This window comes from Erithacus rubecula (genome assembly GCF_903797595.1).
Source record: "Erithacus rubecula genome assembly, chromosome: 8".
NCBI lineage: Eukaryota > Metazoa > Chordata > Aves > Passeriformes > Muscicapidae > Erithacus > Erithacus rubecula.
In genome coordinates this window covers 1,728,865-1,742,656 of record NC_136659.1, presented here as the reverse complement: position 1 = coordinate 1,742,656, position 13,792 = coordinate 1,728,865, and the positions used below count along the sequence as shown (strand labels likewise).

The 13,792-nt window shown below is 46.3% G+C and overlaps 1 protein-coding gene and 1 long non-coding RNA gene across 10 annotated transcripts in view; one reads left to right on the top strand and one right to left on the bottom strand.

Annotated features, from left to right (window-relative positions):
- AGAP1 (ArfGAP with GTPase domain, ankyrin repeat and PH domain 1) overlaps positions 1-13,792 on the bottom strand; it is a 289,598-nt gene that overhangs the window by 67,091 nt on the left and 208,715 nt on the right. For all 9 annotated transcript variants that reach the window (XM_079310686.1, XM_079310687.1, XM_079310688.1 and 6 more), the window contains one exon: positions 5,834-5,995. In XM_079310686.1, coding sequence (XP_079166812.1) covers positions 5,834-5,995 — 162 coding nt within the window. The remainder of the gene's footprint in view (positions 1-5,833; positions 5,996-13,792) is intronic.
- The window catches only part of LOC306804315, a 103,517-nt gene that overhangs the window by 61,407 nt on the left and 28,318 nt on the right, over positions 1-13,792 (top strand). The gene's annotated exons all lie outside the window — the stretch shown is intronic.

The following is a 13,792-nucleotide window of genomic DNA, read 5'->3' as shown; positions in this document are numbered from 1 at the left end:
CCAAACTCCCAAAAATCCCAAATGACTTTTTTTTCCCCCCAAATGCTTAGAGAAATAGATTTTCTTTAGTTCAGTGTGGCCACCACACTTCTTAACCTTTGCACCCCAGGAAATGTATGTTAAAATTGTGTGGAGGACACTACAATGTGGTTCCAAGAACATTTAAATCACTTCAGGGTATGATGACAGCATGTAAATCACCAGGATGCCCAGGAAAGCTAAGGGTGGGAGGCTGCAGGGGAAATGCCCACAGGTTTTCCATGCATTTCAGTGATCCTCTGTATTGTTTCTGATTTATTCACTTAAAAAAGCAAAATTTCAGGTGTTACACAGAGAACTGCATTTCTCTAATTCACCTTGTGATTCTGGTTCTGGGGTGGCTGAAAGGGACATAGGGAGACACCAACTGAAAGCACTGATGGTTTTTCTTATTGCCTAAAGAACAAATGAAAAGTCTCACTAAACCTTGTTCTTCAGTTGACAGAAAAATAACATATATTTTAATTTTTTATTTTACTAGGGCTCATTTTCAACACTCAGTGACACAAAACACGTGCTTTTAAAAAAACAGGGTTTTGTCAATACCTTTACCAGTTTACCCCAGGAAAATAAAAAGGAAAAAAATAGGATTTCTCAGTAAACTAGGGTTCCTTTAGCCGAAAGTCAGAAAGTGTAAACCTGGAGTTGGATCTGCACAGAGCACTGAAGCACCAGGAAAAGCAATTACTGCACAAGGGGCAGAGAACAAATACCTTTGTGTTAAGAAAACAGTTCTGAGAAGAAACATAAAAGGTCCTTCTTTGTCCTTCAAAACTTCTGTAGAAACAAATGATGAAGAAGAACATGGATTTCAGAGAGTTTGGAAAGTCAGCCTGAAGTTGCTGATGACACATCCTGCTCCTCAGGTGCTGCTTCCCAGCTGCACCTGCGCGCATGGACGCGGAGCTGGGGCGGTTTTGCCCTGGGATGCTGAGAGAGGAGATGAATTCTCTTCCCTGGGAGGGTGGGCAGGCCCTGGCACAGGGTGCCCAGAGCAGCTGTGGCTGCCCCTGGATCCCTGAGTGTCCCAGGCCAGGCTGCATGGGGCTTGGAGCAGCCTGGGATGGTGGAAGGTGTCCCTGTCCATGTGCCAGCCCAGGGGGTGAATGCATGGGCTGTAAGATACCTTCCAACCCAGCCCATTCCATGATCCCATGGTCTCCCCAGGGGAAGGAGTGGATGTACCCAGCCCACTGGGATGTGCCCCACTGGCTGGATCTCCTGTTTATGAAAAATTTGAGAGCAGGGATGATCCCAGTGCTGAAAGGCAGCCTGGGGCTTTCCTAAAATCCCAGTGATGGATGGAGGGGAGTCAGGCTCAAGCTGGCACAGTCATGATGCTTTAAAACTAACAAGAGTAAGAAAAATAAACACTGGGAAAGATTTTTCTGTGATGAGTATTTCCAAGGAAGCTTTTTAATTTTTCTGCTTGTTTTCCAGCTGAAAAGCCTTCCTATTATCCCTGGCTGTTCCAGGAAGTACAGCAGCACAAGGGGACCTGAGCAGATGAGGCTCTGAGCAGCCATTCCTCTTTGAAACACAGCTCTGTCTAATCCTGCTCCGAGCAACTTCAGGCAGCATGGTGGGAAAAAAACTGCTGGTTGCTGGCACCTTGCCTAATGTAAGCATTCCTGCTGCTACCCTCAAAAACACTGAGGGATTTTTTTTCAGTGACAAGTTCTGCACAGAGAACTGAAAAACTTCTCCCTGGGTTTTGCCGTGCTTGGGAAAAAAAAATAAATTCACAAGAATCTGATTTTCCAAAACAGGAACTGCATTTTAATTTTCATCCAAGTGCAACACAGGTGCTTTAGCATTTTTGTTGCTGTGAGCATTGTCTCAGAAAAGCTGCAGAAAGATAAACCAAGTGAGATGAAAGAACCCATCCCAGAAAGAGAGGGCTGTGCATGTGCAGATAGTGTGGAGAGAGAAGAATCAGCATGACCTTTATGGAAGGGCATGAAAGGGATGAGCATCAGTCCTTGGAATTGGTGAACCACCCTGAGCTCAGTGTCCATCATCGTGATATCTGAATACTTGGGCAGAGGTCACTGATCAAAGCAGGCACGTTCAAGGAGGGAAAAAAAGCCCTGCAATGTGCAGTAAAAATGCTTGAGTTTGCTGAAGACCAGATTTAAACCTCATTGAACCCCTCAGCTTTGGTGCAGATGAAAATGAAGGAACCCAGAATTCCTGTTTGAAAGCTGACACTTGAAACGTGCATGGAGCCAAAGGAAGGCGACACAAAATCTAGAATTATCCACACCATTTAACTGTGAGCCATTGTACCTGCCTGAGAACAGCAACTGCAGGAGGAGTCTCATCCTCCTCCTCTGCACATGGAGCCAAGGGTTTCAGGAAGGAAGGATTCTAGGAAGGATTCCAAGAAGGAAGGATGGAACACATGGTTCTCCCACAATTATCACCACAAGCTTCTGGCGCCCATTTGCAGCAAGTCACCTGCTGCATCTTTGATCAAAGTGTTTGCATCTCCCACAACATCTCTGATGGCCTAATTTGGACTTGTGGTCTTCAAAAATGCAGTAATCCTCTGAAGATGCAAATCTACATTACAATGGGGGAAGAAAAATCCCCAAGGGAATCTTTTAGGCCACTGGACAGATTCGTAGCCAAACGATAGAGAAGAAGGAAATAACTGGAACTGAAAACTGCTTTGAAGTGCAAGACAGATGTGGGAATCTTAGAATCATAGGATATCCAGAGTTGCAAAGGACCCACAAGGATCACTGATCCAACCCCTGTTCCTGCCCAGACACCACAACACTCCCACCCTGTGCATCCCTGGCAGTGCTGTCCAAACCCTCCTGGAGCTCTGACAGCCTCAGGGCTGTGCCCATTCCCTGGGGAGCCTGGGCAGTGCCCAGCACTCTCTGGGGGAAGAACCTTTTCCTGAGATCCAACCCAAACTCCTCTGACATTCAACTGCTTGCAGAAAATACCCAGAAGAGCTTGAACCTGGATGGACTTGAGGATCTTTGAGGCCTTTTCCAACCTCACCAATTTGAAGATTCTGCCTTGCACCAATACCAGCAAACCTAAAGGCTGCCAGGATTTGGAAAGAGCAGCCCCCCCCAGCTTTTCTGAGTCTTGCTAGGACATCCTTAATGGGAATCTGCAGGCACTATTACTCTTTGTGAGACGCCCTTCTCCTAAAAGGACAGGGAGCTGGAGCACGCCTCATTGCCTTCTCCTTCAGCTCTGGCTGACAGACGAGGCTGCCTCTCCTCGCTGTCAGCCATCCCCTCCCAGCCCCAAGCACTCAAGGACCAGCAGGATTAGCTGTCTGCTGAAGGATGCCCACAGCTCTGGGATGCCCAGAGCCCGGTGTGGAAGCTCCTCATTCTGCTCTTGTGGCCAAACCGCTGCTTTTCAACAGCAGGGTTGTGCTTGAAAGGAGATGTTGTAAAACTAAAGAATTTAACAATCACTGAGGCTCTGCTGAGACACAACTGGCAAGTCCCAAAGAGAACAGAATGCTTACCTCAGAAGACATGTGGGAAGAGGCAGGTCAAAGGAAGCTGATGGGCTCATGCAGGAGCACAGACACTGTAAAAGGAGGTGTTGGCACTGCTGGAGCCTGTCCAGGGCAGGAATGAGCTGAGAAGGGGCTGGAGCCCCAGGAGGGGCTGAGGGAGCTGGGAAGGGGCTCAGCCTGGAGCAAAGGAGGCTCAGGGGGCCCTTGTGGCTCTGCACAGCTCCCTGACAGGAGGGGACAGCCGGGGCCGGGCTCTGCTCCAGGCAACAGGGACAGGAGGAGAGGGAATGGCCTCAGGCTGGGCAGGGCAGGCTCAGGGTGGATATTGGGGAAAATTTCTCCACAGAAAGGGCTGTCCAGCCCTGGCACAGCTGGAGTCCCCATCCCAGGAGGGATTGAAAAGTTGTGTGGATATGGCACTAGACATAATTTAGTGGTGGGCTAGGCAGTCCTGGGGAATGATCTGACTCCATGATCTCAGAGGGCTTTTCCATCCTAAATGATTCTGCTCCCTTTAGGGCTCCATGCGTATTACTGAGTTGCTGCTTGCCAAAAACTTCTTGCCTTTCTGGAAGCACAGTGATCCCATTTCTATGAGAGGGAACAATTTTGCTGAGTTTTTGCAAAAGGATTTCAGATAACGTGGTGTGATGCTGGAAGATGAGGAGGGGAGGAAAACAGAGGAGGATGAAGGATGGATTTGCAATCAGAACAAGGACATCAGGGACAGGAGACCCAACTGCAAACCCCCCACTGCTCCCTCTGGGTCTGTGCCTGCAGCCCAGGACCACACAGGCTCCAGCTCCAGTGCCTTGTGAAAATAATCTCCCCAGGAGAAGGAAAACATACACCTATTAACTGCTCAGAAAAAGATTTTTCAAAGGCTCTCGATGTCCAGCTGGTCTTGATTCATACTGACTTCAACAAAATATTCTTGGGCCAATGGTGAATGCTCTGAAAAATCCCCTCTGTAATTTGCCATTGAGGTATGAAAATAAGTGGTGTAAAAAGGCTTCTTTAAAGGAGGAAAAAAAAAAGGACAAATTAAAAATGAAAGGTTGAACTAAAATTTGGCTTCGGGCCATAAACTAGGAGGAAACTAACAGCAAAGATAGTTAAATGACTGGAAAGAGAACACAACAGGAGCTGTTATAAAAAAAAAGCTTTTAAAAAAGGATTTTTAAAAAAGGATTTGTATAGATAGCTGGGGAAATAAATTCCGGATGTGATAGAAGTGCAATTGAGAAATTAAATAAATGGAAAATAAGGATGACTAAGTAGTAGTTAGCATGCCCCTTCTCAGTTGTATACTATTATCACATCTATTTTTAATGTCTCTTCAGCTGTCTGCAATTGTCATCCTTTTTTCAGAACTTGTTCCAACATTTTTTGATACTGAATTAGCTGTTTTTTACTCTCCCATGCTTACAACCACATCTTTTTCTTACCCAACACTCCCCTTTCCCCACAATGTTATTCCATTGTCTCCCTTTTTTATCTCTCCTTATGTGTTGACTCCCCAGTTTCTGAGCCCTCCAACCACCCTTGTTCATCTTTTTTTTTTTTTTTTTTTTTTTCTGGAGCTCTTTTGGTTGAATCCTAGCATGTTTCTTTTCTTCTTTTCTAAAGCTGCAAGCATGTTTTATATCATATCTGGCTCCTGTACACATTGTTACCCCTTCAGAAGGGCATTGAACAGCTTCAGCAGTGTGGAAATAGTAAGCTAAACTAAGGGAGAAAAAGAAGTTCTTTTTGGCTTTTGCTTTCTGGCTTGTAAAAAAAAGAACCCAAACATTTAAACTCTCCCCTTTTCCCTTTTATCCTCAAATAACACAAGCTTTCCACGAGCAGCTGAATATTCAAACAATGAGACGCATCAGAAGTGTTGGCCATTCTAGAGCTCAGGATGTGCCTAAGGAGATGTGATAACACAAGATTTAATAATACTGAAAAAAATACACAAGCTCTGACGTGATCTGTGGAGTGAACCTGAATTTTTCCTCCTTGTTAACCTTCTAAGTGTGCCTCTTCCTTACCTCAACACCTAATGATGCTCCATATTAACTTGGGGACTCTGATTTATTTAAAAAAAAAAAAAGGGTTCTAAACACATTTCAGGCAGCTGAATTCACCACTGTGATGCCTCAGATGGTTCAGCTCCATCATTACAAGCTCAGCCTTTAATTTCTCACAATTCCCTTTCCCTTGTGCATTCAGAGGCAAGGCTGTAGCTGACCTAACAACACTCTTTGGAATGGCATTTTCAAAATTGAGGCTTGGGTTTTTTCTGCAGCCTACCTTCAGCCGTGCCCGAGATGCCATCAGCTTTGAAGTTGCTTGTGCTTTTCTTCCGGCGGTGCTTCTTTCTGTTGGCGTGGGGGGAAGGAGGGGGGTCCAGTTTGGGGCTGGTGGTGCTGGATATGCTGGGGCTGGAGCACACTGAATCTCCCAGGCCGGTGTCTGCAGTTGGGTGGGGGGAGGAAAAAAAGGGGGAGAAGAATCAAAATGCTGGAGATTTAAATGAGCTGGTTGTTGGAACCCGAGCTATGACCCCTGGCTGTTCGCAGATACGTTCGTGAGCTCATTCAGGAGATTCTCCAGACAATACCCATCATTTTCTTCTAAAAGGTACAAAAAAACTTGGCTGGAGTGCTGATTCAAGTCCTGTCAGACTAACAGGACTCAGCATCAATTTTAGGAGCAGGCCAGCTGGAATGCACAAAAAACAATGCAAAAGCACTTTATTGCTTCCAATGGCTCTTTCCTAGCCTCAAATTAATTTGTGCAACACTTGGACATTTTAATACCTAAAGGGAGATATCTCTGCATTCTCTGGATGTTCTCTGCTGTCATTAATATCAGACAGACACACTGAAAAGGTGGTGATGGCAACAGAGGTGGGAAAATAAGGCAAGTAATGTACAGCTGGTACAGGTAATATTTGTGTGATAAAGGTTCACTTCCTACCTACTCCCAAGGAAAATAAATAACCCCATGTTACTCTGTTCAGTTTTCTGCTTTATTAACTCCAACAGTTTTACGAACTGGGTCCTTCCACATAGTAAATACTCAAGTAACCTTAATCCAGGAGTTCCCCCCAAGGTTGGTAATATGATTTTTGTTTAATTACTGGCTTGGTTTGGATTTTAATTATAAAATTCCACATAAAACCTACACTTAAAGGAAAGTGCTTGCTATTATGGAAAGTGAAGCCATTTCCAGAACCTTGCTTAAATACCATATTGCACCTCAGTGCAGTATCAGGACTGCATTTATGTGCCATATCCTTAAAATCTCCTAGACAGATATTCAGCAAATACATTCCCATGATGGCCTTTTGGGGTTAAATACCTGATGATTGGTTTCAGAATAGCAGACACAGGGAAAAGAATAAAAATCCTTATTGTAAAGCTTAAGTGTAACAACAGGAGTGCATTTAAGTTTAACTTAATATGTCAGAAAAATATCAAGCCAAGGATTATTAAAAAAATAGCTTTTGGGTTTTTTTGCATAGTTAAATTCCCACAAAACTGCCTATTTGACAAAACCCAACTTATTTTGGTTTCTTTTTCCTCCTAATAAAGTTTATTTACTAATTATCCCCTAAGCACAGTTGTGCTGCAAGTTATTAGTGGGGGATAAATTACGTAGCTAATTGCCTGGCAAGAGAGACCAAACCAAACATTAATCTCTATATTAAGGATTTCTGTTCTTTTCCCTAAATCTACTAGCTTGAAACCAGTCCCCAATAATTTAACCCCAAAAGGGAATCATGGGAATGTATTGACTCAGTAGCAATGTAGGAGATTTTAAGGATTTGACCCATAGCTGGTGCAAATGGCTCTCCTGGCAGAGTTTGCTGTCTCCCCAGGAGAGGAGAAAGGCAAACCCAGGTGAAAATCTTGGTGGGAATTCTCTCAGCCAAAGGGACAGATCCCTTTGGATCCATGACACAGAAAGAAGATGCAGAAGAGGGTGCCAGAAACACAAAGGCATGAGCACAGATGCAATGGGGTTACTGCCAGTCTCAAACACTGCTTGAGTCTGTAGCTTTCCAATGGTGGTACTTCCAAAGAAGGAAAAAACCCCAGGCTGCCCAGAGCAGCTGTGGCTGCCTCTGGATCCCTGGACGTGCCAAAGGCCAGGCTGGACAGGGCTTGGAACAACCTGAGATAGTGGAAGGTATCCCTCTCTGAGGTGATGTTTAATGTCCCTTCCAACCCAAACCTTTCCAGGATTCTACAACTCAAAATGCTTAACGTTTCCCCCCTCATTCCCATTAAACCCATCCCAGTTCATGACCTCCTGCACCCGCAGCATCAACCACCATGCCCTGCACTCAAATGGTGAAAAAACCCCACAGTCCTGAGGCAGCACCACAGAATATATCCTGTTAAAAACCATCAGGGTAGATCCACACACTGGTGGCAGCTCTGTCTAATTTCCAGGCAGTAAATCCCCCCAACAAAACCTGCTCGAGAGCTCTGAAAAATGAGGGCCGTACGGGGTTGATGCCTGGCGTCGCAGAGCTGAAGAATTAACCTCCCGTGGTAAATCCTCGTCATCCACAGCTCCTTCCAGGTAATAACAACCTGCTGTCCTTGGGTCAAACTGCTCTCAAGTGGGAGCCTGGAGCTTTCCCTCCCCCTCAACCAGCAAGGAAAGGTTGATTCCTGGTGAAGGGAGCCCGGCTGATACCGGCGGTGTGTTACTGCCTGGATTCCTGGTTTCCGAGCCCACCCTTTGAAGATGGGAGTTATTTAACATTCCCCTGCTTTAAAATATGAGCAATCAAAAGGCGCTGGGTGCTTCCACGCTGTGCTCTCCCATTTCCCACTCCTTCTCTTGCCTGACAAGGTATTCTTCAAATTGAAAAGAGGGCTCCTGAAAGCCCGGGCTTCGGGAAACTGTAAATGAGTTCAGGCTTCAGCCCGCTGAATGCAATTTCATCCTCCTGACTGAATACAAATAATGCATTTTATTTGGGATCAATTACCACGCCTGGGAACAGACGACCACTGCCGGCACTATTAAATATATATATAAAAAAATTAAAAAAAAAAGAGAGAAGGGGGGGAAAAAAAGGCAAGGCAAAGGCACGGCAAATTAAAAAAGCAAGCGCCTCATTACTCCCCATCTCAAGCAGCTTTGACTCATAAGCAGCGTTCCACTGGGCTGGGATGGGCTGTTTTCCAGCCATCCCGTACGCTCAATGTCAGCCATTAGTTCTTCCCAATCGGGCATCAATGTTCAACACACACCCGAAAAAATATATAATACTGGTAATAATAATAACAATCTGCAGCCTCTCCAAGCTTCAATACTTGAAGTATGAGTCAAAGCAGCAGTTTCACTTTTCACTCGGGAAGCTGACAAGCATGACTAGAGGGGGAATAAAATAACATTCAGTTCGCATAAATATCAAGCGGGCTGCTTGAGACTGATGGGCCAGGAATGTATTCTTAGCCATCATTCTGGCAGACAGGCCCAAGGACACTCATAACTTATTTTACAATCATTTAGTTTCAGCTCAAGTGGAAAACGTGACAACTTATCTCTGCTGACAAGATGCCATATCGAACCTTACAATTAACTCTCCCCCGATTATCTGCCCAGCCCATCATTAGCTCTGCGGCTCTTGATGGACTGTACGGGCACAGCTTCCCTTGATGATGGTCATCATTTGCAGGGTGCACAGCTCCATTACACGACACTGAGGACAAAACTCTCCCCTTGCCACGTAGCTGGGGTTGTCCTGACCTGCACAGCCTCATTTTTGCAACTGTTTTGAAGTGAAGTGCAGCAAAATGCTGCTGGAAAATGTCCTCTCCCCCAAAACGGAGCATCATCCTTGTGTTTCAGCCCATCCCTGCTGCTGCCTGCAACCTCCAGGAGTGAGACAGGGATGCCCATGCTCTGTCCCAGCAGCCAGGAGCCTTCATTTCTGCCCTCCATCCCTCCCCAGTGCCACTGTCAACTCCTTCAGCTGGAAGGGAGAGCTGACACAGCCACACCACAGAATCATTTGGCTTGGAAGGGACCTTAAACCCCAACTCCTCCCATGGGACACCTTTCCCTCTCCCAGATTGCTCCAAGCCCCATCCAGCCTGGCCTTGGACACTACCAGGGTCGTGGCAGCCCTGTATAAAGATGTGCAGTATCTCACTCCATGCCCAAAACCAACAAGTGACACCTGATGACCAAACACCACTCAAGGTATGAAGAGATGGGACATAAAAACCCCACCCCTCTGCTCTTCACATGGTGATTTTTCTCTACAGGTGCAGGATATGTGGATTAAGACAGAGATTGTTCTGCTTGTGTAAGTCCAGCCCTCATTTGCGAGAATTTACCAAACAAAACAAAAAACGCAATGCAGCTTTTACTCTACAAAGCAAGTGCCATGTCTGCCTCACTCCAAGATCCATTTTGCAATTATGGTCATGAGAGAAATTCCTTTCAAGCACGACAAACTGTGGTAGAAGAAAGGAGGGGTGGAACAGAAGAAACACTTTGTCTACAACTACAACCCAGAGTCAAGAGACAGAACACTAAATGAAAACCAATCCTCAGAAGAGTCTCAAAAGCTGTGCTCTTGTACTGGGCTTTATTTGCTGTTTGAAACAATCTGATATCCTCTCCCAGTGTTACACGTATTTTGTAAAAGGCAACTTTCCATCCAATTCCCACTTCCTATCTTTTCTATTATTTTGTTATTTGGAAGCTGCACAAACAAATACGCTCAGCAAATGGATCTCAAGGACAGCTCCATTTGTGCCCCCTAAAGACTCTGTGAGTGTCCTGGATTTGAAAAGAGTGGGAAATAAACAGAATCATCACTGAATCACCAGACTGGAAGTGACCCAACAGATCATCCCATTCCACCCCTTGCCATGGGCAGGGACACCTTCCACTGTCCCAGGCTGCTCCCAGCCCCAGTGTCCAGCCTGGCCTGGGACACTTCCAGGGATCCAGGGGCAGCCACAGCTGCTCTGGGCACCCTGTGCCAGGGCCTGCCCACCCTCCCAGGGAATAATTCCTGCCCAATATCCCATCCATCCCTGCCCTCTGGCAGTGGGAGCCATTCCCTGTGTCCTGTCCCTCCATCCCTTGTCCCCAGCCCCTCTCCAGCTCTCCTGGAGCCCCTATAGGCTCTGGAAAGGACTCTGAGCTCTGTCTGGAGCCTTCTCCTCTTCAGATAAACAGCCCCAACTCTGAGCTGTCTGAAACTCAATCCAAACCCAGACTGTGCTTCCTGGTGCCCTTAGAACAGAAAAACAACCACCCTGCATCCCGAATTCCCAAGCCCCTGCACCAAACCTGTCCGAGATACGACTCCTTCAGCACCCATCACAGCAGAGGTGCAGGAGATGCCAGCACAGGAACCAAGGGAATGAGGGGCAGTAAGGCAGGATGAGCACCCCAGGGTAGGGTAGAGATGGGGGTGGAAAAAGCAGGGGAAGAGGCAACATGTGAGGTACGGGAATAGCACAGCACAAAGGCTGGGACACAAAAGTCCAAGAGCGGAGCTTCGTCGTTGGCCCACGGCTCCTATTCTCTCTCTCTCACACACAACCCTCTCTCCTGTGTAACCATCTGCAGCAGAACCAAGGATATTATGACCCCTTCTATCTTCGTGTCTTTTGATTTATTTCATATTTTTGTCAAATCATCTATTTACAAAAACTTGAAACAAACTCAACAGGTGACGCTATTCTCCACAGACCAAAGTCGAGCTTGATCTGGTTTACATTTTTCTTGCATCTTCTTGTTAAAATTTTCCAACAGGCTTTCAAAGTGAAATTAGACTTTTTTGTCAAGCCCAGCTCCCCAACACGGCCTTATTCTCAAGTGGCTGGAGATTGATTAATTTGGGTTTTTGATTTGCTGAAGTGACAAGAAGTCAGACGGTACAAAAGCGGGAGCGGTGAATGGGATCAATTAAAGAGCAGAAGCAGCAACACAATTAATAGCACCAGGTTCAAGAGGAGAAAGAAAGCGCTGATGACGAAAACAACAGCAACAGCTCTGCCTGCAGCAGGAATCTTTGCAGCGACCCAAGGAAGGCTGAATCCAAAGAGGGTGTTTCAGAACTTTCACTATGCCATTAGTGCTGAAATGAAATAAGGCAAAGATGTCGGTAGCTGGTGGACTGAATAATAAAAAAATAGCTGGACACTTTCATCTTCCACACATGTGTTTTAAATAAAGGTGAGAAAAGCAATCCTTTTATTTAAACAGGGGAAGCAAGAGACTATAACTATCTGTAGTTTGTATTTCAGACCCATTTCCCTGAGCTGAGATTTTTCTGGCTGTGAAATCCACTGCTCTCCAGCTTCCCTTTACAGCTATTACCATAAATGTTCTATCAAGTTCTTTATCTTCCTCCTCTGCCTCAGACCGAAGTTGAAGGGATGCTGCAGTCACACAGCAGCCATAGAAGGCTGAAGTCAGGCACAGGTGTACAGGACTGACACTAAAATCCTGTCAGAATTGCACCTTGGCACAAGTCTGTGGATGTAAGAAACACTTGAGAGTGGAGGAGAAGGGATAACATGAGATTACAGCCTCCAGGAAAGAAAAAAAGGCAAATATTTGTCAAGTACAGAGAGCTCATACCTTTGGGAGGAATTAGGTGCATCTGGTCATCACTGAGCTGAGCTCAGCTTGGACACTCAAGCTATGGAGGGCTTAAATGAACCTGCTGCACTGAAGGAAATTAAAGGGAGCTCTGAGTAGAACTGGGGGATGGACATCAAAGAGTCTTGGGAGTCTTCCCTCCTCATGGCAATCTCCCATTTTTGCAGCCTTGTGTCCAGAGCCTGCAAATCTCAAAGCTGTCCTGTCATTCTCAGGAAGCCCCACTGAACGACTGTCCTCTAAGAGCAATTTCAATCAAATAGGGAAAACAAAGCTTCCTTCTAGACAGCAAAAGAGGGATCTCCCTGCTTTTGGAGGGTCTGGCTCTTGCTGTGTGGCAGCACCTCAAGTGACCAGACCTCAGGGCATGAGTGTCCCTCCCACTTCGTGACAAGGGAGGGACATTGTCCATAAACTTGGGAGAGAAATCAGTCTCAAGATGCTCAGTCCCAGATACTGGAAGGCTTCAGTAATTTTGGAAAGACCCTCATTACTATCTCCCTTATCCAAGGGAAGACAAATCACCTCTAGCTCATTCCCTAACAATGCACAATGTTGGGCCATCATAAAGGGAAGCATGAGAGCAGAAAGGCAACAACAGAGTTTAAAAAAACCCCACAAAAGTACATTTTCCCTCCTAAGGAGCAACACATTACAGTGCTGGCAAAACAGCATCCTGCTCCCTGGAACTTGAAGGATGGCTAGGAAGAAAAGAAGCTCTCTTTCAAAGGAAGCTCCTTGTTTCCTGGAGGAATTCACCAGCTCTCACAAGGAGAGGACACAACTATTCCTACATGATTCTCTCCTGTGCTGCCAGCACGGTGACAAGCAAGGCAAAGACTGTGTTTTAGAGGACCTGCAACCTCAGAACGTGAACTGGGGATGAGATCCTAATCTTGCTGCACACATCTTCCCTGCAGCAGGTTTAGGTGAGGGGCAGGGATGATATAAACTACTCCCTGAGCGAGCAGGGTTTGTTAATTTATCTCCCCCCCCCGTTACACAGATGCATCCCTGCACTCCCCTCCTCTGCTCTGGATGTGAACGTGCCCTGTGGAAAGATCAAGCCTGACAAGCTGTTTGAACACATAAGGACAACAAATCAGGGAAGAGATGTGAGTCTGGGATGCTGCAAGATGCCAGCACATCCCAAGGCAAACAACTTGGTGGCTCCTGCTGAACAGACCTGCAGTTGAGATGTACAGGGAACATCCCTAATTCTTCTGGCAGAACGTTTTCACTGGGCAGCACCAGCCCTGTGAGCCTCACAGGGTGTCACCCTGAATTGTTACCAATGGGGTGTAGGATGCTGTGAGCGTCACTGATGTGGAACAGGGAGGTGGAAAGCAGCACAAAAGGCAGAAATTATGGGGAGTCACTGCAGGTAACTTGATCATTTCAGGGAATCTGGTCCCTTCCCCATGAGGGAGAAAGGAGATGCATGGTCCTTTTGTACCTCAGGGCAGAACTCTTGGTTCAGTTCCAGGTCATGTGTTGGTCTGTCTGGGCCAGTTTGGATGGGACTCAGAGCAGCCAGGTCCAAGTGGGAAGTTGGATCAGGATGATCTTTAAGGCCCTTCCAACCCAAACCATTCTGTGATTCTATGATTCACGCTG